This window comes from Triplophysa dalaica, chromosome 15 (genome assembly GCF_015846415.1).
Source record: "Triplophysa dalaica isolate WHDGS20190420 chromosome 15, ASM1584641v1, whole genome shotgun sequence".
NCBI classification, from domain to species: domain Eukaryota; kingdom Metazoa; phylum Chordata; class Actinopteri; order Cypriniformes; family Nemacheilidae; genus Triplophysa; species Triplophysa dalaica.
In genome coordinates this window covers 22,498,842-22,522,759 of record NC_079556.1, presented here as the reverse complement: position 1 = coordinate 22,522,759, position 23,918 = coordinate 22,498,842, and the positions used below count along the sequence as shown (strand labels likewise).

Here is a 23,918-nt window from a genome sequence, read left to right as displayed (position 1 = left end):
CACAGAGCATTTCATTCACAATCCCATATGACAGATCACACATCTGTCTTTGCACGGATTATATATTAAAATCTCTCACATAGAAGAATTTTTCCACCATATAACTCAGTAATGTTATTGGAAGACTAAAGTCATTAATACATTACGATGAACACAACATTCAAAGCAAGTCCACAGTTTTAACTAGAAATCTTGTGTTTACTGTAGTGAAAGCATGATTAGTTTTTAAAGGGTGCTGCATTTGATATAATACAGAAAATGGAAATAAACAATTAATGTAAACAGAACCTGTAGGTGAATGTATCTGTCGTTATACCTGCACGTGTAGTTTAGGAATGTACCTCAGGTAAAGGGGCGTGGTCAGTTGCGTCTCATCTAAGGGTTGAGAGGTTCTGAGTAGTTGTGGTCTATGTTTACATATAAAGACAATATTATTAACAACATTAAAATCCCGTTCATCAGCGTGGCGCGAAATAAACGCGCCGTTTTTATCGAAGCGACGCTTATCAGCTGAAGGAAACGCGGCCTCGCGATCGCTGTCGCGGTACTGTGATGTCATCGGCCTGCTGCGGCACATCGTCGAGAACGGCAATACTTTTTAAATGTAAGAAAGTAACAACGGTTGCAGCGATACTATTGTAAATAAGACAAAATGTATAAACGGGATGAAGATATATAAACATATCGAACACACCGTCTAGTAAAATGCACGCAGCACTCGTCACAGTCACACAGTTGCCTAAACTTTCCATCACAATGCAGGAGGGGCGGGAACAACAAGTAGGCACATCGCAGAAAGCAACGAAGGTAATGTTTAATAACTTAACATTTCATTTAATATCAGATGGCACATCAGTGTTGTAGAAGATAATGATATTACAATCTGCAAAATCGGATGATAGCAACACATTCCGTTGATACTGTGGCAACCAAAAACGCAGAGCTGTCAAAGCGATTCTGTATGGACACACGGCCTAGAGTCAATTCATGTTTTCTAAATCTCGTGTTAATATGGAAGCACATTGGTACAAATGTATAATGCAAAATGGCAATGTATGTAAAATGACAAAGCTGGCTACACGCAATGACGCTGTATCGGGGGGCGTGGCCAGTTCGAAAGGCAATTTCATTCAAGTCCAGATTGAATTTTGCAACACTAACACTTGAATGATCATTTTGCTACAGTTTTGCTTGACTATCTTAAACATATAAAATCAATCTGGGGAATGCATTTTCATTTTAATTTTGCAACTTAAAGTGCGTTAAAATATATATTTAAATTATATATTAAAACTGATGTAGGAACTGACAATTTAAATAATATAATTGAATTTTTATTTTAATTTTGGACCTAATGTTGCACATACAGTGTTTTAAATGTATATTTAAATACATAAATGCTTTGTCATTTTACATACTGTGTTGCCATTTTGGGTATTGCATTTGAAATTGAAAATGGATACCAATCGCTTCCATATGTTTAGGAGATGAGCGCACATGAACACCACACCACAACAAAATACAAGTGGATTTTCTTTAACAATGATAAAAAATGACAGAAGGGATGAACGCAACGTGACACCTATAGCAAAGGTCAATTTGTTGAAATTTGTGTAAGGTTACTTCCTCAGAAGTTGAGAAGTTGAAGCAAGATATTGAAATATAAGCAGATTGGTAGACATTTAAACATTTAGCCTGTAAGGGAAGGACTTAAATGCACCCTGACCAACCTGTACACATAGAATAGCAACCCCTTGGCAAACCATATCCCACCATATTGGTATTATTTTTCTATTGGCACATGCTATTAGCCAACAAATAAACTATGTCATTTTTATTTTATTTGTTTAATCCTATGGTTAATGTTAAACTCTGATTAGTATTTGCAGCTGAACCCAAACGATTTTGATTTCTTTTTGAAATTATTTATTTTCTTTGCTTTCCATATTAACATGTTAAGAAAATTATAAAAGAAATAATAAAACTAGCTAAGTATATTGTGTTTAGCACATTGAGTTTAGTTTTCGATGCTCTTGTGTATTCTGCTCTGTTTGCTGCTGTGATTCTTCTCTTGTAAGTTGATTTTGATAAAAGCATCTGCTAAATGACTTAATGTAAATCTTATATTATGTTGATCGGATGATGTCATTTGCTCTGTTGGATGATGATTTCAGCTGTTGCGCGTAAAATGAATGCGGTGTTGTAAACAAGACAAACAGGAAATGTGGGAAAGGAGAAGAGTTATATTTTCTGTGATGTTCAGGTGAGATGTCTCACCGTGTGAACAAACATAGCTGTGTCTCACAGTCAGACATTATTGAGTTAATGAACAAGATGAAGTCAGTGCCTTACGCTTACAGAGAGCTGTTCCGTACACAGCTGTGCTTATTATTATTCTTAATGAAACTAACTATGACTCAACTATACTACTCATGTTCTCAATGTTAAAGGCGGAATGGCTGATTTGGTAAAATACTAACTTTAGCCTGCTAGCACTGAAATCATGATCCCACCCTCCATGCGAATCGCCGTCCAAAGCCACGCCTCCTCCAAAACACATGAATGTGCACCAACCAATGAAATCATGTCTCATTCACCGGTGAGAACGCCTTACAGTAAAATTTAAATAACGTTACTACGGTGATAACAGCTAGCGTAAACATCAGCTTTAAAACGGGATTACATGTAGCATAGTTCTCGTTAGATGCTGGGTAACGATGTAATACATAAAGGTCCACAAACTACACAAACAACATAATCAAAACCCATCAAATCCTGTGAATCCTCCCTAACACACTCGCAAACAGATCGAGCAGGAGACCCCCTGAAAGTGACAGCGAACCGACCGACAGGGACCCCACATTGCGTTCGCAAATGGAATTCTGCTTTAACCTCTTCGCTGATTAGAGTCGTGGTCATTTTTAAGATGGTCTTTATTATTGTTCGTCCTGTGCCACGTCCTGTGCCTCAAAAAGTGCCACGTTTTCCAAATGAAGAGAGCTTCGCCACCAACTGGGGCATACAAAACTGTATGACTGTTTTTAACAGGTAAAACTGTGTAGCATCACGCCACCAAATCAATTGATAAAGTTCAAAATCAGTTGCGTGCTAACGTAACATTACATTCCACGTTTCTAACTCATTACGATGATATAAACTAAAATTCATTCATTAGCTCGTTCGTGAACATGATGGGCGATATCCATACGCCTCTGGATGGTGAAAACGACATGTTCCATATCTACTACATGACATCATTTAGCTTCGCCTTTTGTTGTTGTTGAAAGTGCGCCATCTAGCGGTCCAAATATTCCATATTGTGGCTATAAGTTCAAGCTTTTTGTGACCCTGCTGATGACGTATTGTGTCTGCGTGAAAAGAGTATGCAGTGGGATGCAGAATACGTTGACTGAAAATGTAAACACCTAGACCTATCATTGCGTTTGGACTGAATGTTTCCCCCCCCAAAAAGCAACATAACTTTATACTGTGGTGGGCTATGAGAGGCCTGTTTTACTGCACTTATGCATTTTATTATCCTTATGTTGTTCCAATTGCTTCTATTGTTTACCTCATGTAAGTTGGTAAAAGCGTCTACTAAATGACTACATGTAAATGTTTTTTTGGTCCATTGCCTTTCACAGACGTTGTACCACATTGTGACACTTTACTTATTGATTTCTATCAGGATGTAGAGAGATATCCAACCAGCATGCCAAAAAAAATTCTGGACAGGATCACCTATTCTGCCTTTAACTGTGTAGTACAAACACTCATTTCAGTCTGCCAACAAACACAGTTACAATGATCTACTAAAATAAAACCATGGTTCATTTTCATGATTATGAGGGATGCGGCATCGCTATCTGAGCAAAACACGTCAGATCATCAGATTCAAGGAAAAGCAGTCACTTGTGTGTTGAAAGCTGAAGGTGTCCAAGGTTAATGTAACCTCGATTAAATCTGCCTGTAATAGATCATGTGTGTTCACCCGGTCATGCCTTCAGCTCAGATCATGTCACGTGTGAGCTTTCATGGGCTCTTTTTTACGGCAGGTGGTCAGAATGTTAAATGTGGTGTCAAAGATCCTGTAATAACGTTCATGAAAATAAATGACCACTGCGGCTGTATTGACTGCATTGAAAGGCTTCAGTAGTTCACTGTAACCTGACATTGAGTTTGTACTCGCTTGGCCAGGTTTTATGCAACTCGTTAGGGTTTGTGTTGTTGGGTTCATTTTATAATGCGACACAATACACGTCTAGGCATGGGCCGATATGACATTTCGACAGTATGATAACCTTTATCCAAAATATCACGGTTTCACGCTATGGTGGAATTGTGTTCTTTTAGTTGTCTGGGTAAAAAAAAATATTGAACACCATTTAATACATTTTTTACCAACACAAAATATGTGGGTTAGGGTAAACCAATGCTTAGAACGCCTTTCTAGTCTTTTTTTCATGTATTCCTAGTAATTAAACTTACACACATTCATAAATATATAAATATAAATAAATTAAATGCAGATGAACAAATCACAAAGGAAGCATAAACAAAAAAAATAGCACAGAACCTAAAGGATTTCTGTACGTTCTGTCTCTGAAGAGACATTAAAAAAATCAAATTCCTTTGGAAATGATATAACAGGACACTTTAGTGGTTTTAAAGCTGTGATGACTGTGGTTCAAACCGCGGTATACCTTGGAACTGGTATTCTGCACATCACATTCTCATTATCTTCTACAGTTATTTTTAGGGCTGTGCAATATATCATAACGATGGATCATCACAAATAAGCATGGGCCGAATACCGGTTTCAAGGTATACTGTTTTACCATACTCACGCACACACACATATATTCTGTATTTTTATTTACCATGCTGTTAATGTCAACATATTTGATAGAAAATGTACAGTCACACAATAAGTTTGTGTAAGTGCTGTAATTGTTTGTGTGATCAGATTGTGACTGTTGTGACAGAACCAGATCATCTCTGCTGCAGAGCTGCGTTTCTCCAGTTGCTGAATATGTTCATGTAGGGATTTCTTATATTTCTGGCACTATGGGATTTCTGCGCTGTTTTGGAAATGTTATCGTGTCTCTAATAGGATCGGTCACAAACATGAACCTTGCACGATCTTATGTGTTGTTTCTTAACTCACTGTCATTCAATTCAATGTAATTCAATGTTATAGCGCTTTTACAATTTGCATTGCATCAAAGCAGCTATACAAAAAAAACAAGATAAAGCAAAGTTGAGCACTCAAAAAAACAATAAATAAAAATCAGATAAACCTATAAAGTAATATTAAATTGTCATGCAATGCAACACATTTCTTTTCACTTTTTCTGTTTCATACATTTTCTAAAGAATGCTAAAGAAACCCTTAAGCCTCTTAAAAGTCCTCCTCGCTACTCTTAAAAATTTGGACCTTGAGAGCTCTTTTAAGAGCTAAGATGCTTTATGAATTTATTTTTTCTTTACTAGGATCTTTTCTGTAATTTTAAGGGGAAACGCCCACAATTTTAAGAATTTTCTTAGAATTTTGTCACTAGGAAAAACTCTTTGTGCTAAGATTTTTCTTGAATACGTGTCCAGTTTTTCAATGCTTTCATAAAATAAAGCCAAGAACCCCTTTTAGTGCTATATAGCACCATATTTAAGATGTATAATTTGAGTGAAAGACGCCGTATTTCATATTTTTAATTTATTTTCTCGGTGACATTTTGTCTTCTGCAGTGGTTCTCAAACTTTTTTGGCTCAAATACCCCTTTTTATGATTTCTTCAAGCCAAGTACCCATTGACCAGACAACAGCATTTTACTTAAAATTCTGTGAAATGAGAGTCAAACAGTTATTATATCTAAATGTTTTAATTTATTTTTTATGCATCTTTGTGTATTCCGAATTTCATATAAAAATACTATTATCATAATTTATTGATTTTCATTATGTAATCCTAAATGTCAGTTTCTCTGTACCCCCTGCAGTACCCCAGAGTACCCTGCGTACCACCATTTGAGAACCACTGGTCTACTGTAACTGTATTGACTTTAAAAAAAGCTGTATATTGTCAAGACGTATAAAAATAATAAAACATTTTTTGTAAAGCCTTAATTTTGTGTTTGTTATGGAGAAATTTAGCTTTAATGTAAGATCTGGAACCATGATCTAAATTTTCACCATCAAACAACAAATATATTCATTAAGATTTAACAAAGTGACTTTACACACAACATTTTGAAATATTCTCTTTGTTTATGGTAAGTCTATATATATTCACTGCCGTCATGTACACTGCTGTCTAGTTCTGAAATATGTCCGTAAGTGGTTATAAACTATTTTCTTGCTGAGGAACTCATCTACAAGTCCTGCTAAATGCCATAATAGTTTGTGTAAATGGACCTGAATGACTGTAGTTATTTAGTAACATATTTGCTTCCCCCGTAGCTAAAAGTAAAAAAAGACTGCATTTTCCCTGTTTAAACTAAATTAAGAAAAAGGTGATAATTTCCTTTTTTATTTTGTGAAAAAAATGAAAAAATCATTTCCGTTTTTGATTTGAAAACGAAATCGAATAGATGGAAGATGACCTGATTCTTCTGGACCAGTGTTTACATCTTGTGAAGTGGTCTATTGTCAGAAAGTTTGAGATTGATACAGATAGCAGAGCGACTTATGTGGAAGATGATCAATAATCAGAAATAATGTCAAATATGGCTGTTGTTATATCATTTTCAGTTAAAGGCATTCTATCGCACATCACAGTATTTCGCAAATTATTGTATATATTAATATCATGCAACCCAATTGGTTATATCATTTTTTCAATATATTTTAAAACAATTTTAAAAGATTTTAGAAAAATAAATATTTTATTGCATATATATATATATATATATATATATATATTGAATATCACATTTTTCATTAATATGGCACAGCCCTTACCAGCCTGATTTCAAATATATAGATGTGGTTTTTGGCATGAAAGTGAGTCCATTTGGAAGCAGTGTGTGTGTGCATGCGTGTGTGTTCCGTTAAATTCAGTGTGAATTTATCCTGAAGGACACAATCTGCTTTAGTGGTTTGTAGACATCTGATGTAATGCTTCCCTGTAACAATGTCTGTAAACTCAAACATCAGCAGATTTCCATCAGCCTTTGAATGACTTTGGGGCTGTTGCTTGCTGAAAAGAGTTTTGTGAGCGTTGAAACATGAAAGACATGCAATATTTTGTGGAGAGGTTTCCATGGAAACCCTCATTTCATTTAGCTTTGACAAAACACATTTGACACACGCTGGAGAGACAGGCAGACTGTGTTTAACATGAGTCCGACAAACTGGAACATGACATAAAATCCTTATTGTATGTTTTTATATCATTATAATTGTAAGTGTATTACAGACTGTTAGCATAACTGAGACATTGACATGTTGGCACATGACTTTTTGCAGAGCAACATGTAATCATTATTATAATACAAACTTCGTAGTATTTCTGTGCTTGATACACTCCCCCAGCACTCCAACTTGTTTCGGAAAGTATTTTCTAATTCTGGATCCCTGTGTCGTCACTGTATCCTATTCCTTTCATTGGCCAAAAGTACGGCAATACGAAAGAGCCCAGCCAGGAGCCATCCAAGGAAGGAGACCCGCTTACCATCAAGATCGTCTGCACTGTGTCAAGATGGGTTCCGCTGCAGCTGGTTACTCTTGCGATAGTGAAGTTTAGGTGTGTCTGTTTGTTCACAGCATTTCAGTGATGGATGTTATATAAACGCTGGATATAACGCTGGATTTATGCAGCTGTCAGGAGCCGTTAGATACTGCTGATGAAATCTTCCTGTAAGTGTTTGGTGGATGTTCTGACCTCACACAACAACCTCATCTATTGAGTCATTTACACTACAGCGCTGTGTAAGTTATGGATATTAGACAGGAAGTGTAGAAATACACAGAGAATAACGTCAGGTGACTATACTGATCATTCTGACCACTTGATGTAAATGTGCTAATGCAAATGAAACCATGGCTTGATCTAAACTGAACAAATGACCTGATCTCTGTCTCTCTGTCTGCGCTGCTGAAAACTTCCCGTTTCTCAAAATCACATTGAGGTTTTGTGTCAGATAAAAATAAACACACTGCTGCAGTTTTGAGGAAGCTATTTTTTTGTAAAGCTTCCTGTTTGAAAGTAAAGTGACAGATTGAAAATACTAGAGGTAAAATGTGAACCTGGACAACAAGATCAGTCATTCAGATCTCTATTGGCTTACTGCTGTAATGATGTTGTGTGGAGAGGACATGAACCCTACAGCAAACATCCTAATCTTTATATAGATGTCATTCTTGAGTGAGTAACAAGGTTATTTTAGTTTACTGACATTGTTTTCAACTACTTGTTCATTGAAATCAACTCAAACATTGTGATTTTGAAAAACTTGACTTAAGGAAAAATTGAAAGGTTGCCTCAAAAACGAACTGAAATAAGTTAAAACACTAAAATTATTATAATAAACAAAAATGAAAATAAAAGTGAATTAGATAATTTCGAATTAATATTATAGCAACATAAAAAATCTACAAATAATGACAAAAGCATATACCAAAATTGCTCAAACTTTAACTAAATGTAACATATAAACTTAAAAACAAAAGCCAATTTTGAATATTAGTAAAACCAAAATCAAAACTAAAATAACTCTATTAAGTGTTTTTTTTATTTTCGATTTTGCTGCATCGTCTCACAAAATTAAAGTTGTGTTATATTTAGAGTAGGAAATGTACAAAATATCTTTCATGGAACGTGATCTTTACTTAATATCCTAATGGTTTTGGCATAAGAGAAAACTGGATCATTTTGACCCACACAATGTTTTGTTGGTTACTGCTACAAATATTCCCGTGCTGCGTGACTGGTTTTGTGGTCCAGGGTCCCAAATGTCATTATAAATATGACACTTTCTTTTTTCTATATTTGACAATTGAATCAGATTTCTTTGAATCAATTCTATATGTACAATTATCTGAACGAATCGGTTCGCTGAACTGAATGAGAGGACAGGTTTAGATTCAGAATAGAAATCTGTTGAGCAAACAAATAATTAGCAAATCAAGTAACACATCCATGTCTCCATCCAGAGCAATTCTCTGGAGTAAAATCTGAAGTGTTGTTTTCTTGACACTACTGCCACCAAGTGGAATAACTGCAATGTACTTGTGTACTACAGACTGCTTTCTAAGACTTTTATTATGCTTTCTTCTGGTCAATATTGTTAGTCCTTATTCTCTTAACACTCCATAAAACACTTCATAACCATGGATTTACCCGTTCCTGAGATTTCCTCCTTTGGTTGTGATATTTGTCTCTTGCAGGTTTTCCTGAGGATGTGTAAAGCGTTGGAAGCGCTGGCCTGACCCACACGACTCATGAAGCAATACAGCAGCGGGTCGGCCAGACAGTTGAGCGTTGACAAGAGGATGCTGAGCTTGTAGCTGATGAGGAGCCAGTTGGGGTGTGGACATATTTCCACTAGACCCTTCAGAACCATTATGATGTGAACAGGCCCGAAACAGATGTACAAGGTGAGCAGAACGCTTCCTAAGAGCTTAAACACACGCCGGCGTTCTGTCGACCCTAGCGTCCTGTTCCTCTTCACGTCCAGACAGATTTGCCAACAACAAAATCCCACAACGGCAGCGGGGATGAGAAATCCAATGATAAGGCGAGCGATGTTTACCCTCATTTGCATTTTGGGTAAGGGATGCACGTCCAAGCAGACCTGATTCTCTTTATCGTAGACGCTGTCCAGATTCACAGTGATGGCGTTGAAAACGGCAGTAAATATCCACGCGGTGACGCTCACGGTCACCGCCATCTTGCGCTTTCTAAAAGTGCAAAACTTGAGCGGGTGAACCACTGCCAAGTAGCGATCCACGGCGATGCAGCTGAGCAGAACCGCACTCGTGTAGAAGTTGGTGAAGAGAAGAAAGATGCAGACGGTGCATGCGGCCTCGCCGTGAATCCATTGATCGTTAAGCATGAACTGAAGCCACACCGGCAAACACGCGATGAACAGAAGGTCAGAGAGCGCCAGGTTAAACAGGTAGACGCCCAACTCGTTCTTCTGACGGATGTGCTGACACGATACAAACAGAAAGAAGATGTTGGACGGGATGCCGAGCACAATCACAGCCAGGTAAAGGCCCACGAACAGCTGCTTTTCGGGGTTGGCGGATGGATAACAATTATTTTCTGTATTATTGGCATTGGTAAAGGTTGACGTTTCCACAGTTATTGAGTCCATTTTTAGGCAGCTGCAGAGACACATTTAAGGTTTTTATCATTTTGGTTATATTGTTCTGATGACTAAAGTAGAAGGAAGTATTTCACCCAAAAGTTAAAATGTCGACACCGGAGCTGTTATGTTATTGCTTAAAGGTTTCTTGTCATAGCTTTAAATATGTTTCTCCTCCAAAAATGAAAATTCTGTCATCATTTACCCATTTATATTTATTCAAACCTGTATGACTGACTTTCCTCCACAGAACACAAAAGAGGATGTTTGAACAATGTTGTTAACCGGCCCCCATACACTTGCATTGGTTTTGTGTCCATACAATAGAAGTGAGTGGGGTCCGGTACTGTTCGGTTACAAACTTTCTTCAAAATATCTTTTTTTGTGTTCTGCAGATGAAATAAAGTCATAAAGGTTTGAAATGACAAGAGGGTGAGTAAATGATGACAGAGTTTTTTCCATGAAGCATTTATTAATTCTGTAAAAAAATGACTAAAAAGGAGGAAAAGCGCATGAGGAAATATACAAGCACGTCCACTCAGGCAAATACAACATTTGAAATGCAAAACCGTGTACGTTTTCATACATGCAGATGATTTTATGAAATCTAAACTCACCATAAGTGGAGATGATTCAGAATAATGTGTGTCGTACGTGAAAAACTGAAAAAGATACTGAAAGTTGCCGATGAAGGAACTGTTGCACATTTGTGCTTCAGATGAGAGGAAGTGTTTGGACGACATCACTTCCTTCATGTTTGTCTTGAAACCGCAGTGAAGACAGATCAGAAATTTTAACATATCCAACACAATCAGCATTTCGTCATCACAGTGAGCTTTATATAAACACAATGTACACACACATGCGCGCTCACACAAATATATTTTAAAAATATATTTTACGTTTATGCATTTGGCAGACACTTTTATCCAAAGTGACCTACGTTGCATTGATTTATACTAGTGGTGGGCATAGATTAATTTTTTTAATCTAGATTAATCTAGATTAATTCCAAAATTAATCTAGATTAATCTAGATTAAAATGGCTCATTTGAATTCTGCCGAAGGCATTCAGAATATGTGTGCTACCCAAATAATGACTAAAAGTAAGTCTTTGAGAACGGGTTTCTCAACCCAGGTGGCGCATTAGACCAGGGGCTCATCTCCTGTTTCCAAAATGCATCACAAACTGCTTGAGAAAGCTGTTCTACTATGATAATTGGTGATGAAAATTAAATTATGTTCAATAAAATGAACTTGTGTTTACTTCCGCATTAGCTAAGGGATGATTTCCGTTTAGGTGGTACTTGAGACTGGAAGAGCTCCTACAGTACATTTACATTTAGTCATTTAGCAGACGCTTTTATCCAAAGCGACTTACAAAGAGTGAGGGAGCAACAAGCGATATGTCATACAGGAGCCATAATACATTAGATCTCAATACAAAGTTACTGATTTTAACTAAAGCTAGACCTCTACCTGTTGAGAGAAAGTGTTTTTTTTAAACCAATTTAAAACAACCTTAGTCTTATCGATGTTTCTATTGGGAAGCTTCTTAAAAATTAATGTTCCCTGAAGCAAACCCGGCGGCTTCATAGCTGCATCCATGTTAGCACGTCCCGTTTGATGCGGTAATTTCACAGTAACGTTATGTTGTGTTCAGACCAAACGTGAATGGCGTGTCAAGCGCGAGTGATTTATATGTTAATGCAAAGAGCCAATAGACCTACTTGCTGCGCGAATCGCGCGAATGAAGCCCTGGTTATGAGATGATGAGGCGGCTTCTGCTTCCGCGAATGACGGGAATCACGCGAGTTGAAAAATCTCGTTTTCGCCCCGTACAGTGCAGTTAAGCTGGTATACATCCGCGCTAAAATATCAAGGTGAAAGTCATCATAGCTTGCGTAGTATAGACCCAGCTCCCAACCCAACTTTGAGAATAGATTAACGGCGACATTTTTTTTTAACGCGCGATAATAACGCCGTTAACGGCCCACCACTAATTTATACAAAATATATATTTTTTTTTTTTCATGAAACTGTTGGCAAATGGTGATGTAGTGGACATATAGCATGTTCAGGTGAACCGTCTCTTTAACTTGAGTTTACCAAAGTTAAACACATGTCAGAGCTGACAGATGCTTTGATAACAGGTTTGCATGCCTGTGACACTCCATCACGTCTGATATTACCACTGCACACAAATACACACGCTACCAGACGGACACTTGATATGCCTCACATGTAGTGTAGTGTCATAATAGTCATTGGAACAAAGTATCATAAAGCGGTGGTGTGCACAGGGGAGGGGCCGGGGGGCTCAATACCTTTGCTCAACATGTAAAGTGCCCTTATGGTCAAACTTGCATTGTGCAACCAAATACCTCCACTTGCGGTCTTGGTCACTTCAGACTGAGCGTGTGCAGGCGACGGTAAGTAAGAGCGCAAGTCTGTCCAATTTCTTCAAAACGCCATAGTGTAGTGCCCTTAACGCACACTAAACCCACACTATCTTGAGGTATTCAGGATAAGTCAAGTGTATCCCATCATGCATCTGGACACATGGCTAACACATGTTTTTCTTTTGTTTTTGCTTTTTTGGGGTTCAGCTACTTTGAAACAGTACAAATAAAGTGCTATAATAATGAATCTGACTTGACTATATAATTAGATATTACTATTATGTTGTAGTAAAACGTAGTGCCGCACATTTTCTGCACAGTTATGTATTTTGTAAAACTTCTTTTTATCACATGATTAGAAACCCAACATTAATTAACGTTATTTTGCACTTGCTAAGTGTGTGGTATCGGGTTAGAAATACGACATGCTCACTTGGGATCTTCACACCCACTATAACACTTTAGCCAAGAACAGGAAATAGTTTATGAAAGTGCTCGAGTGCAAAGACCGCAAGTGGATGTATTTGGACGCAGTCCCCGTGAACCAGAGGTTGTGATCGTTTTCACTTCTGTATTCTGACACATTTCCGAGTGAAAGAGAATTTCCGAGGAGAAAATTAGTGGGCGTGGCTTGCGTTTTCACTGCGAGTTGATTGGATGTGTAAAAACAGCTTTTGCATCGATTCTGAAATGAAACTGGCAGCAGACAAAAGTTAACAGAAACAAAAATGATTATAAGTTTATGCTGTGAACCTCGCATACTTTTAAGAATTAAGCGTTGAGAAGTGTTTGCAGAAAAGTGAGCCTCATGCATCAGATGTTTAGCCAACGGTCCGTGACGTCTTTTATTTTTTATTAATGCTTAATTAACAACAACAAATACATGAGACAAATACAAAATTACAACAATAACAACAACATGGCATAAGAGAGAAACAGTTAATACAAACTATATACACAAGGGTATTCAGATTAACAAACAACATTGTATACATACAAAAAAAATGATAATAAAAAGTCTAGAGAAAATTTTAATTCAAGGCTTTATAATAGTCCACCATTCTGTTAGCTTTAGGGTTCTTTGCATCCTTCAATGTTTCAAAATATTGACAGAACTCAAATTTCAAATGTACAAAGTTTGGTGTGGTATATGACCATCGACATTTGTAAATAGTCGTAAAAAATAAATAAAAAATAAATAGGTAGATTAAGTAAAAAATAAATAGATTAAGCTAAATGGATTTTTTTTATCTAAAGGTTTGTCATACAAAAACAAAATATTTTTAGCATCAAAAACAATGTCATTCCCAGAAATCTCCCATATAATATCTTAGTCAAACCAACATAAAGTCATGACATCTTCACATCTGAGGCTGAGACTAGAAGCAGACTAACAATTGAAGGGGAGGAGAAACGCCCCATCCTCAAATCAACAAAATACATGACTAATATATTACTGTTACTCTCTGTCTCGACTGAAATTAAGTGTGAAAATGTAGATTACAGCATTACATGTAGATCTGCATGAGCTGGCGTGTTTTTGCTGGGTTTACCATTACAACCAGTGACAGGCGGATCTGTTGAGATTAGGAACGTAATAGCCAATCAGAGGCGATTAAATGAGTCACCGGTGCAGTAGAGTTTAAGTGCGCGACCGAGTTCATCATAAACAACAGTGTAGAGGTAAGATTCATTGATTATAACGGGAGTTTTGCAAGATTCATCTTAAGTCATTCACCGTTTTAATGATGTGAAACGTTCTTTGTACTATTTCTGTAAACAGTTTAAACCAAGTTTAAATAAACAAATGCCATGTCTGTGGCGTAACAATGTCTTTTTGTTAATGTGAACACCCCTGCTGAAAAAATAGTATAGAAAACACTGGTTTCCATTAAAATATCACTATGAACCAGTTTTTCCATGGAGATCATTACAAAATTCCTGTCTGTAGTGTGTTTTTGGGCATCATTCCAAAAGGATTAATCTGCCAGATAACACCCCACCAATAGAATCCATCACATACTGAACCAGTGGCACCAGTATAGTTTCCATTGAAACCAGTACATTTTCTCTTGTGTTTTGGTCAGGATTCTATGTTTTTTCCGGATCTCTTTATTTTGGCAAGTTGGCATAACTCTATGGAAAAAAATCAGCCTTTAATGAAAGATCATTTCTGAACGTTCTTAATGCTGTCAAATTGCATGTTTTGGTCAAATTCATGAAAATTAAACTTCAAAGTCAAATCTCTACCGTATATAGCATTAAATAAATTTGATTTCATGACAGTTAGCACTTCCATCTATATAATACAGCCACAAAATATAAACAAAATTTAGCACTAATCCCTACATGATTACCATCATGATTCTTACTGTTTTGTTCAGTAAAGTAGAAGTTAACAATATCTATTTTCAATTATTTAGTATTTTTTATCTCCTTTTTTTAGTTTGATTTTATATTTAATAAATCATTACTTCATCTTATTAACGTATACATTGCAGTAATAGTACTTTATTTTTAAGTGCCCTTTTTTGGTCCTTCAGCCCCTGCCCTATCAGAGGTCTGTGAACGCCACTGTCACCAAGTATGTTACAGTAATGGCCAAAAGTGATGTCCAACATGTTAGAAAATCTTGAGTCAACTGAGAAAACTCTTCTCAATGTTTGCTTTATTTGTAATAAATTGAATTTGTATATTGGTACAAAACTCATATTTTTCCATGTTTTCTGTCTATTACTGTACAATAGTGAGTGATATATTTGCACAAATATAAAATACTTCACTAAACTATAGTATTCACTTATAAACTATATTATAAAACGTTTTAGATTTGGATTTATGCATTTGACAGACACTTTTATCCAAAGCGACTTACATTTCACAATACTATACATTTCTTTCTAAGTAAGTGCAGGGACGGTTTATTACTTCATAGGGCCCCAGGACCAGTTACCTCCAAGGGCCCCCTCCACAGTTATAGAAAGTGAAAGTTAAGATAATAATGAATATTAAACCCGTTCTTGTCAAATGCCTGCGCTACGTCAAAAATAACTTGTACAGGGTTAATAGAAGTCTAATTTTAGCTACACAGTTTCTTAGATTTGAATATGTATACTACTCCATTCAGAAGCAATGAATGTTAAATTAAACCTGCAGATTATGATGCCACCGACATATGTATCTACCCGTATACATTATTTGGTTAATCTTCATAATAAAATATATATATAAAAAAATATATGTTATCTACACAAAATCAACAACGGACCATGTTAAAGCAAATGAAACACACATCTTTAATTAACTGTCAAATATCCATGTATTTAAAGCATTATATATATAAAAAAGGATTTCTCAACATAAAATGCCCCTGTGACACATGTCTGTAAACATCAAATCATCAAGCAAAAGATCCAGAAAAAGCTATTTAATGTGCTGTAATTTAAGTTAATTTTAAAGTAACATTTAAGTTAAAGTAACATAAAAACATGGGTTGCCATGATTTGTTGATCATTTAATTTTTTTACAGGGTCTCCAAAGGGAAGCTATGGGACACATATATTAAACATAATAAACATTTGTTTTCATTGTTGTTGGGTTCTCTGTACCAAACCTGATGGTGCAACCTTTAAGTCCAGGGTCTCCTCAGGATCATGGTAGTCAATGGCCCCATTGGCCCAGTCAGTAATCCATCCCTGAGTAAATGCAATCCCTGTGATACAAGACCATGCTCTTACCAGCGAGACATAGGGCTCTACCTGATAGTTAGCTTTCTGCTCAAAAATAGATGAGCCAGTCTGTGAAAACCCAGCTAATGTCATTGTTTTTTATTGACTTTTACATAAAATCATCCTACATAATTTAAAAAACATTCTTAAGATATAGTCTTGATCTCTTCAATATTGGCTGAGGAAGGCCATGTCAAAGATTAAAATTGATGGTCGAAATCAGTCTTTGAAGCTCATTTTATCTCATGATATATACACCGTAAGTGCAGTGTTTTTTTTCCTATTTTGTACCATACACCTCATATATAGAGGAGGCGTTAAAATTAATATTGTAGAGATACGGCACCCTGGACAACACTTTCGTCCACTATTGAGACCAAATTAAACATTTATTTGAAATATCCCCAAAAAATCCATAAATAAGTATGTGCTGCTTTTCCATCACTATCTGTTTAGTTACAAACTAAATATTGTTGTTGTGGTGGCACGAAGGTACATCATCTACAAACGTGTTGTCAAGCTGGTTTAGATAGAAATCAAATATGTCATATGTAAATAATATCTGTGTTTCCACCGTCACTGTGGTTTAACAACAGACGAGTAAATCCAGCTCAATTGTTTCTCGCAGTTCAGATAAAGTTTTTTCATCTCTGTTTTGGCACTTTCATTCATGAGGCAGTAAATGATGGGATCCAATACACTGTTGATTGTCGTTGTTGCCACGAACACCATGAAAAGATCTATCATAAGTTGGCTGGTGCAGCCGTTTTCCTTCTCCTGCAGCGCCCGGATGAACATCACCACCTGGAAGGGTGTAAAAGACACCAGATACGTGAAGAGGAGGGACAGAAGAAGACAACAAATCTTCCTGCGTTCACTGTACAGAGTAGACATGCTTTTCCTCAGCGCCCTGTTGATCTCCAGAAAACAGAAGGTCATGATGAGTGCTGGAATCAAGAACCCCAGGACGGCTCGGATCAGGGCCTCGTGGCCATTGGTGGCACTCATGTGCATCGGCGCCACGCAGGAACGATGGCTACAAAAGCTCCCGATCGTCCCTGTGTGAGCCAGAAGACTCAGGTGAACTGCAATCTCCAGCGTCCAGACTAGGATGCTTACCAGCACCGCCGTCCTCACCTCCCTCACCCTGGAAAAATGAAGAGGAAACACGATGGCCAAGTACCTGTCCATAGAAATACAGCAGAGAAATCCAGAACCCACGTAGAAGCTGTTGTACATGACGGCCGCGACGATGCTGCACAAACAGTCGTCCACTGGGTGTCTGAGTGCCATCACGATCCAGACGGGTAGAGTCAAGATATAGAGAAGATCTCCCACAGACAGACAGATGAGATACACCGCCAGGTTGTTGCCTCTCTTGGTGAGGATCCAGGCCACGTATAGCGACAGACAGTTTGCTGGAAACCCAACGATGAAGAATAAAGAGTAAACGGTGGGATACATGTGCAACTCCACCATGCTGTCATGTGTGCCGCAGGTCTTGTTTGAAGAAGTGTTGTCAGCCATCTTCAGCTCAAAGCTCTCGTTTTTCTGCCATCTCTGAATATTACTTCCACATGCAAATGATGTTCTAGGAACAACTGTTTTTTTTGGTGGGTGTTGGCTGTGATGCACGCTCCAGGAAGAAAAGCTACAGAGATGATAATGCACAAAAGAAACGTTGTTTGTCCTCAAACACCTATATACACATTCAATCCTACGGTGAATACAGGTACATTTAAAAAAATGTGAATATCGTGAAAGGGTATTTTTTTTCTCACTTATTTCAGAAAGTGAAACCTATATATTCTATAGATTCATTACACATAAAAAGTGAATTTTGGGATTTCATTATATGTAAGCCATAATCATCAAAATGTCAAGAAATAAAGGCTTGAAATATTTCACTCTAAGTGTAATGAATCTATAGAATATATGGATTTTACTTTCTGAAATGAGTGACAAAAAATATTGACCCTCTTCATGATATTACAGTTTGTAGATGAACCTGTTTACAGTATATGCCATCCTCTCCAGTACCACAGTAATAATTCACTCATCAAATTTATACTCGTCACTTTTCGTAGGACAACGAGACGTTTTTTTGGCGGATTTCAGGAATGGCCCTTATGAAAATGAACCATGGTTTTATTACGGTAAACGTGTAACAAAATTTTAGGGGCATTTGTATTACCACAGATTTTGGCTTGTTTTCTTGAGTGGTAAAATGTGCAAAATTGTTTTATTTTGTTTCTACAAATGTCTATGTTTAGATGTGTTGTCGAAACTGTCTCTTTAGGAGCAGAAGAGTTACTGACATGTTTGGAGTTTTCTCCATGTGAATAATCCTGACAGCTCATGTAACACAGCCGTAGTCATTCTGAACACAAGTTTTAGTTGGCTGTCGAACTGAAATGTATTAACAGAAGCCGATTGGTGAATTTTGCAATCACGTTTGTTTTGAGTATATTAACAGTAGGGATGCTGTAAATTAAGCACAGGCCAAATACCGGTTTCAAGTAATACTGAGTTTTTTAAAAAGTCACGGCTTTAAAACCTCTAAAATTGGTCTCATCAAAGACAGAAAGTGAATCAATCATGTTCTGTGCTGTTTTTTGTGTATGCTCAATTTGTTGTTTGCTCATCTGTATTTCATTAATTTATATTTATATATTGATGTAAAAAAGACTAGAAAGGGGTGCCATCCTTTCAAAAAGTTTGGGAAGCTCTGATTTAACCTGACATACATGTTTACTGCTGATCCAAATATTCTGTGTTGCTTAAAAATAAAATATACTGTGTTGAAAGTTTTTACACAGCCTTTTTTGAAGAGCACATTTTAAAGTGTGCTCTTAAAATTTTTCTGGATTAAGTACAGATGTCTGTGATACTGTATATGATGAACTAGATGAGATCTGGAATGTTTGATGTATACAGTATGTAGTGTGCTCCTCTTGTGTTTCACTTTTGAACTATTGACTGATATCAGATTTGCATATGACTAATACTGTACTGTGTACTGTATCCGTTTTACATCTAAACTGTTATTCTTTTCCGTCTAAAGAAGAGTACATAATATTAGCAAGCATATGCAAATTGTAGGATTCAGAGACCACAGACAGTTTATTTCCCCTCTTGTGTTTGCACGAGCATATGACCTAACTTATCAGCCGATCTCTTATGTATTATTTATGGTTCTTTAGGTTTATTATTATTCTCAATTTGCCGACTCATACAAGCACTTAAAGTATGTACTGCTTTTGCTTTGGATAAGTATACACATTTTAGTGTGTCGCAAAACTGTACGGACACACTGGAACATACTAACACGAAACGGAAGTGGCCGTTGTTGCCTAGACGACACTGTGGTCCTTAACTGTCACAAACATTAAAATAGCGCTCTTTCTTGCATTTAAGGATTTATTCATTTATTATTTTGTATGTAATATATACTGTATACTTACATTTATAAATGTGGTGAATAAATCTTTTATTTTGTGTTATTAATGCAGTGTAGCGTCACTAAACTCCACCCTATCGCGGTGAGTTGTGGGTAACATCAGCCGTTAAGTGTCTATGGATTCACACTTCGAATTTTCACCAGAAACAGTAGACCAGCCGGGTACTTTGAGAATACTCATGTAAGCATACTAAGATTAGGGACATACTTATTCTATTTTCTAATACTAATTAGGAAGGATAGTATGCTGATTGGGACGCGAGACGCCCACAATCCTCGGGCCATTCTACCCAAGCGTGCATAAAGTAGACAACATGAAAGAGCACAGTCTAACATCAAATATTTTATAGTTATTTACTCATCACTTTACTTGTTATTATACATAAACTATGACTAGAGATGGTGGAATATCATCAAACTGATTGGAGTGCAGTGCTGGATGCGCCTCGTTTCCAGTGTTGCCAACTTGGCGACATATTTAGCGATTTTTCAGACTCCTTTACCGACTTATTTTTCGAAAAGCGACTAGCGACAAATTTAGCTACTTTCTGAATAAGCCTTGGTGACAGTTGGGGAAACATTCTGCTTCACTTCTCAGAGGTGGGGACAAGTCACATATGGTCAAGTCTCAAGTCTTAACCATCAAGTCTCAAGTCAAATCTCAAGTCATAGTTTAGACAAATCAAGCAAGTCAAGTCAAGTCAAGTCAGGTCCGGATAAGTGTCAAGTCAAGTCGCAGTACTAAAATAAACAGAGGTAAATGTTTACGATTCATGTTTATTTTTGAAAAAATGATGAACTTGTATACACATTTTAAGGGAAATGAATTGTAAATATAAATTCATTGATCACTTGCCTATGCGTGTGCTTAAAGTTTGGTTCCAGGAGTCACACATTTTCATATTACATAGACACAGAAATGGAAATACTTGAATCTGACAGAATGTAAGACTTAAGCATTTATACAGGCTATGAAGCTTATAAACTAACTATTGTGACTGAAAATCTGCCTATGGTTTTATATTATTTAATATAGAGATTAGCCTACATGTAATATAGAGAAGCCACTTCTTTTTAAAATGCCCCCCCCGACATTAAAATTCGGGCTACGAGTCTTGCACTTTAAGTCAAGTCTCAAGTCACTTGCTCTCAAGTAAAAGTCAAGTCATTTTGTTACATCAATCAAGCAAGTCCCAAGTCCTGAGAATTGTGACTGGAGTCAGACTCGAGTCAAGTCATGTGACTCGAAACCCCCTCCTCTGTCACTTCTACTGCCCCAGGAGAGCGAGTTGTGCATTCCCAGCGCAGCACCGTCTCTCTGTGTCGTTACTCTACAGTGTGAGCACCCGTCATGGAGAAGAAGCTGAAGAGCGTTCTGACACGTGAATGAGATTCACAGTTCCCATGTACAAAAAGTGTTTCCAAGAACAAATCACTTATTGACCTTGTTTGAGCATTTATGATCACGAAGCGCGATGGAACACCACAACTAATGACGCGTTAACACAAACACAGACGGATTTTAGCTGTTCAACGAACATTATAGCTGGTGTGTAGTTTTAAGGGGTCGAGTTCACTTACTATATCAATGTTTTTGTTGTCTGCCAACAGAAACTCAAAAATAAGTAATTAATAACCTATATACTGTGCATTTGGGTGAATTGTTTTAAAACAATACTTTATACGACAGCTCAGAGAGTAGAGATATGAAGCAGAACTGAAGCTCTTTGCTTGTCAGATACTACCTGATGACGTCCAGAATATGCAAATTAGCGCGTGCCATTATCTGGCGACATATAGTGACTTTTCTCGACTTTTTGGGAAGGCTTTGACCACATTCCATTGAAAAGAGTTAGCAACACTGCTCGTTTGTACCTGAGGACTGTACGTGGTGCTTTTCCGCCCTCCTCTGCTGGCCTGCGTGCGTTGTTTTTGGTCGACAAATAAGAATATCCTAAACCTAAAGCCTGAAATATAATCTGTGTGCACATGGGACTGTTTAACGTGGTGCTGTGCAGTGTTGGGTGTAACTAGTTACTTAGTAATTAGTTACTGTAATTTAATTACTTTTCCCTTGAAAAAGTAAAGTAAGGGATTACTCATATGTTTTCTGTAATTTAATTACAGTTACGTTTGATGTAATTAGGGGCAATTGTACGTGTGTTCACCACTTGCTGTGTGTTTGCTCACTACTCTCTGGATGGGTTAAATGCAGAGGTCACATTTCGTTTATGGGTCACCATACCTGACAAATCGGTCACTTTCACTTAACTAAATACTTTGTGAAATATATGCGTGTGCAATAGTGTAACTGACATCAATATTCAATGTCTTACTTTAAAATCTGTGCTTTAATGTATAATTCTCACATTTGTAATACTTTGGTCAGTTAATAATATATTTATTTGAATGAATTCAAAAAGCCGTTTCATGTCTATCCTTGAATCACTGAACTAATCAAGGTTGATGTAGGATATAGAAAGTCATTAGTAATGAGTAACTAAATCCTTAATGGCTTTTATTTGCCTGGTTTTATTTTTATCTTAACTTATATTTATATATTTTGTTTCACTTATTGATTACGAACACTATTTCTAATAAAAAAGGATCTCTCGAAATCCTCTTGCGAATCCACTTTGGGAACCCCTGGGCTAGATGTAGCCTATGGCAGAAACGGTAGAAACATGTAAAAGAAGGTCTGAAGTTTTCTTTGGTAGATGTTTATTTCCTCTTTGTATCATCAGACTTTTTATATCCGCTTTAAATTTGTTATTCAGATCAAACCACCTACAGCATGTTATTTATACGCAATAGATGAGAACAGGTTGGTTTCTGACACGCTGTGCTTTGGGAGAACGGTCGGTCGCAGTCGTTGTGTTCTGTCAAACACAGCTCAGTTGATGAGATGTTGTGTTGAGTTTGGGAAACTATTTGTAATGACGGACGTGATGATATTCAAACCTGGGTGTGTTTTTGAAAGGACAAGCCGTTGGTTTCATATACAGTACAAACAAGACATTTGTCAGCACGGCTGATTTGGAGTAAATATTATCTTTAAACGTGGTCTTTACCATATTTGGTTGAGTTCAGCAGTTTTTCTTCAGAACGTGACAACAGCTCTCTGAGAGCAGATTCAACGGTTTACAAACAAAAGCACAAAACTATGTTCAATGTTACTCAACAAGACTTTCAATGTGTTTGGGTCTGTAAACATCCTGCAGAGCTGTCAGAATCTCAATTAATATTTCAACATTTAATAATCTCAGACTTTTGAGCGATATTTATAAGTGACCACGAGCAACGCAGGAAATGATTCTGAGAAAATAAAACATCTTGGTTTTATCTTGGTCTCGATCTCTTTTCCTCTAAACTGAATCTTCCTGTTTACTCACTCTCAGATCACACCTACACACTTTATACATAAGATATGGAGCATTTCTGTACTTCATATTTAATGATGTATCTATGTTAAATTTATATTGTGCTGCTTAATGTTTCTCAGTGAAAGTGAGGCTGTTCATTCCATTCTAGGCGTTTAACATAAACAGTCGTTCGCTGTGCAAGCCACCACATTTATCAAAAGAGTAAAGAGCAAAACATAAATCTACCATGAGATACAACACTAACTCTTCAAGATATACAACGACTGCTCTCTGGGAGAAACTACCTCATAGGTAAAATATTTGGGTGTTCCCTTCAAGAAGTCAACTGCCTATGTAGTATAGTGTACAAAGTAACACACAGTATGAAAGTCATTGGATTTAGAACACAACTCTATATGTGTAAACACGTATTGTAACTATATTACAGGAAGAGTTTGCTTCCAAAATGACATAACTACAACTTCAAAAATCATGTTTTTTATGATGTTTTCATATTTTTATTGTGTTAGTTCACTGTGTTTCTGAGTTATTATGGATTAAATCAAAACAAACCAAGTGCAGTTTGATTGAAAGTAAATGGAATGCACAACAAAAAAACATGATTTTTTGTCTCATTTTGGAACCAAACTCTTCACATA

At 36.8% G+C, this 23,918-nt stretch overlaps 2 protein-coding genes across 2 annotated transcripts; both read right to left on the bottom strand.

Annotated features, from left to right (window-relative positions):
• Positions 1-7,385: 7,385 nt before the first annotated feature.
• Positions 7,386-11,013, bottom strand: LOC130437195 (psychosine receptor-like). The gene is made up of 2 exons (XM_056768411.1): positions 10,925-11,013; positions 7,386-10,326 (listed from the first exon to the last, which is right to left on the bottom strand). Exon 2 carries the CDS (start codon positions 10,314-10,316, stop codon positions 9,300-9,302), a length of 1,017 nt encoding a protein of 338 aa, XP_056624389.1. The 5' UTR covers positions 10,317-10,326; positions 10,925-11,013; the 3' UTR covers positions 7,386-9,299.
• A 5,088-nt stretch (positions 11,014-16,101) lies between these two features.
• Positions 16,102-17,945, bottom strand: LOC130437196 (G-protein coupled receptor 4-like). Its single transcript, XM_056768413.1, has one exon. It carries the CDS (start codon positions 17,914-17,916, stop codon positions 17,014-17,016), a length of 903 nt encoding a protein of 300 aa, XP_056624391.1. The 5' UTR covers positions 17,917-17,945; the 3' UTR covers positions 16,102-17,013.
• Between the last annotated feature and the right edge of the window lie 5,973 nt (positions 17,946-23,918).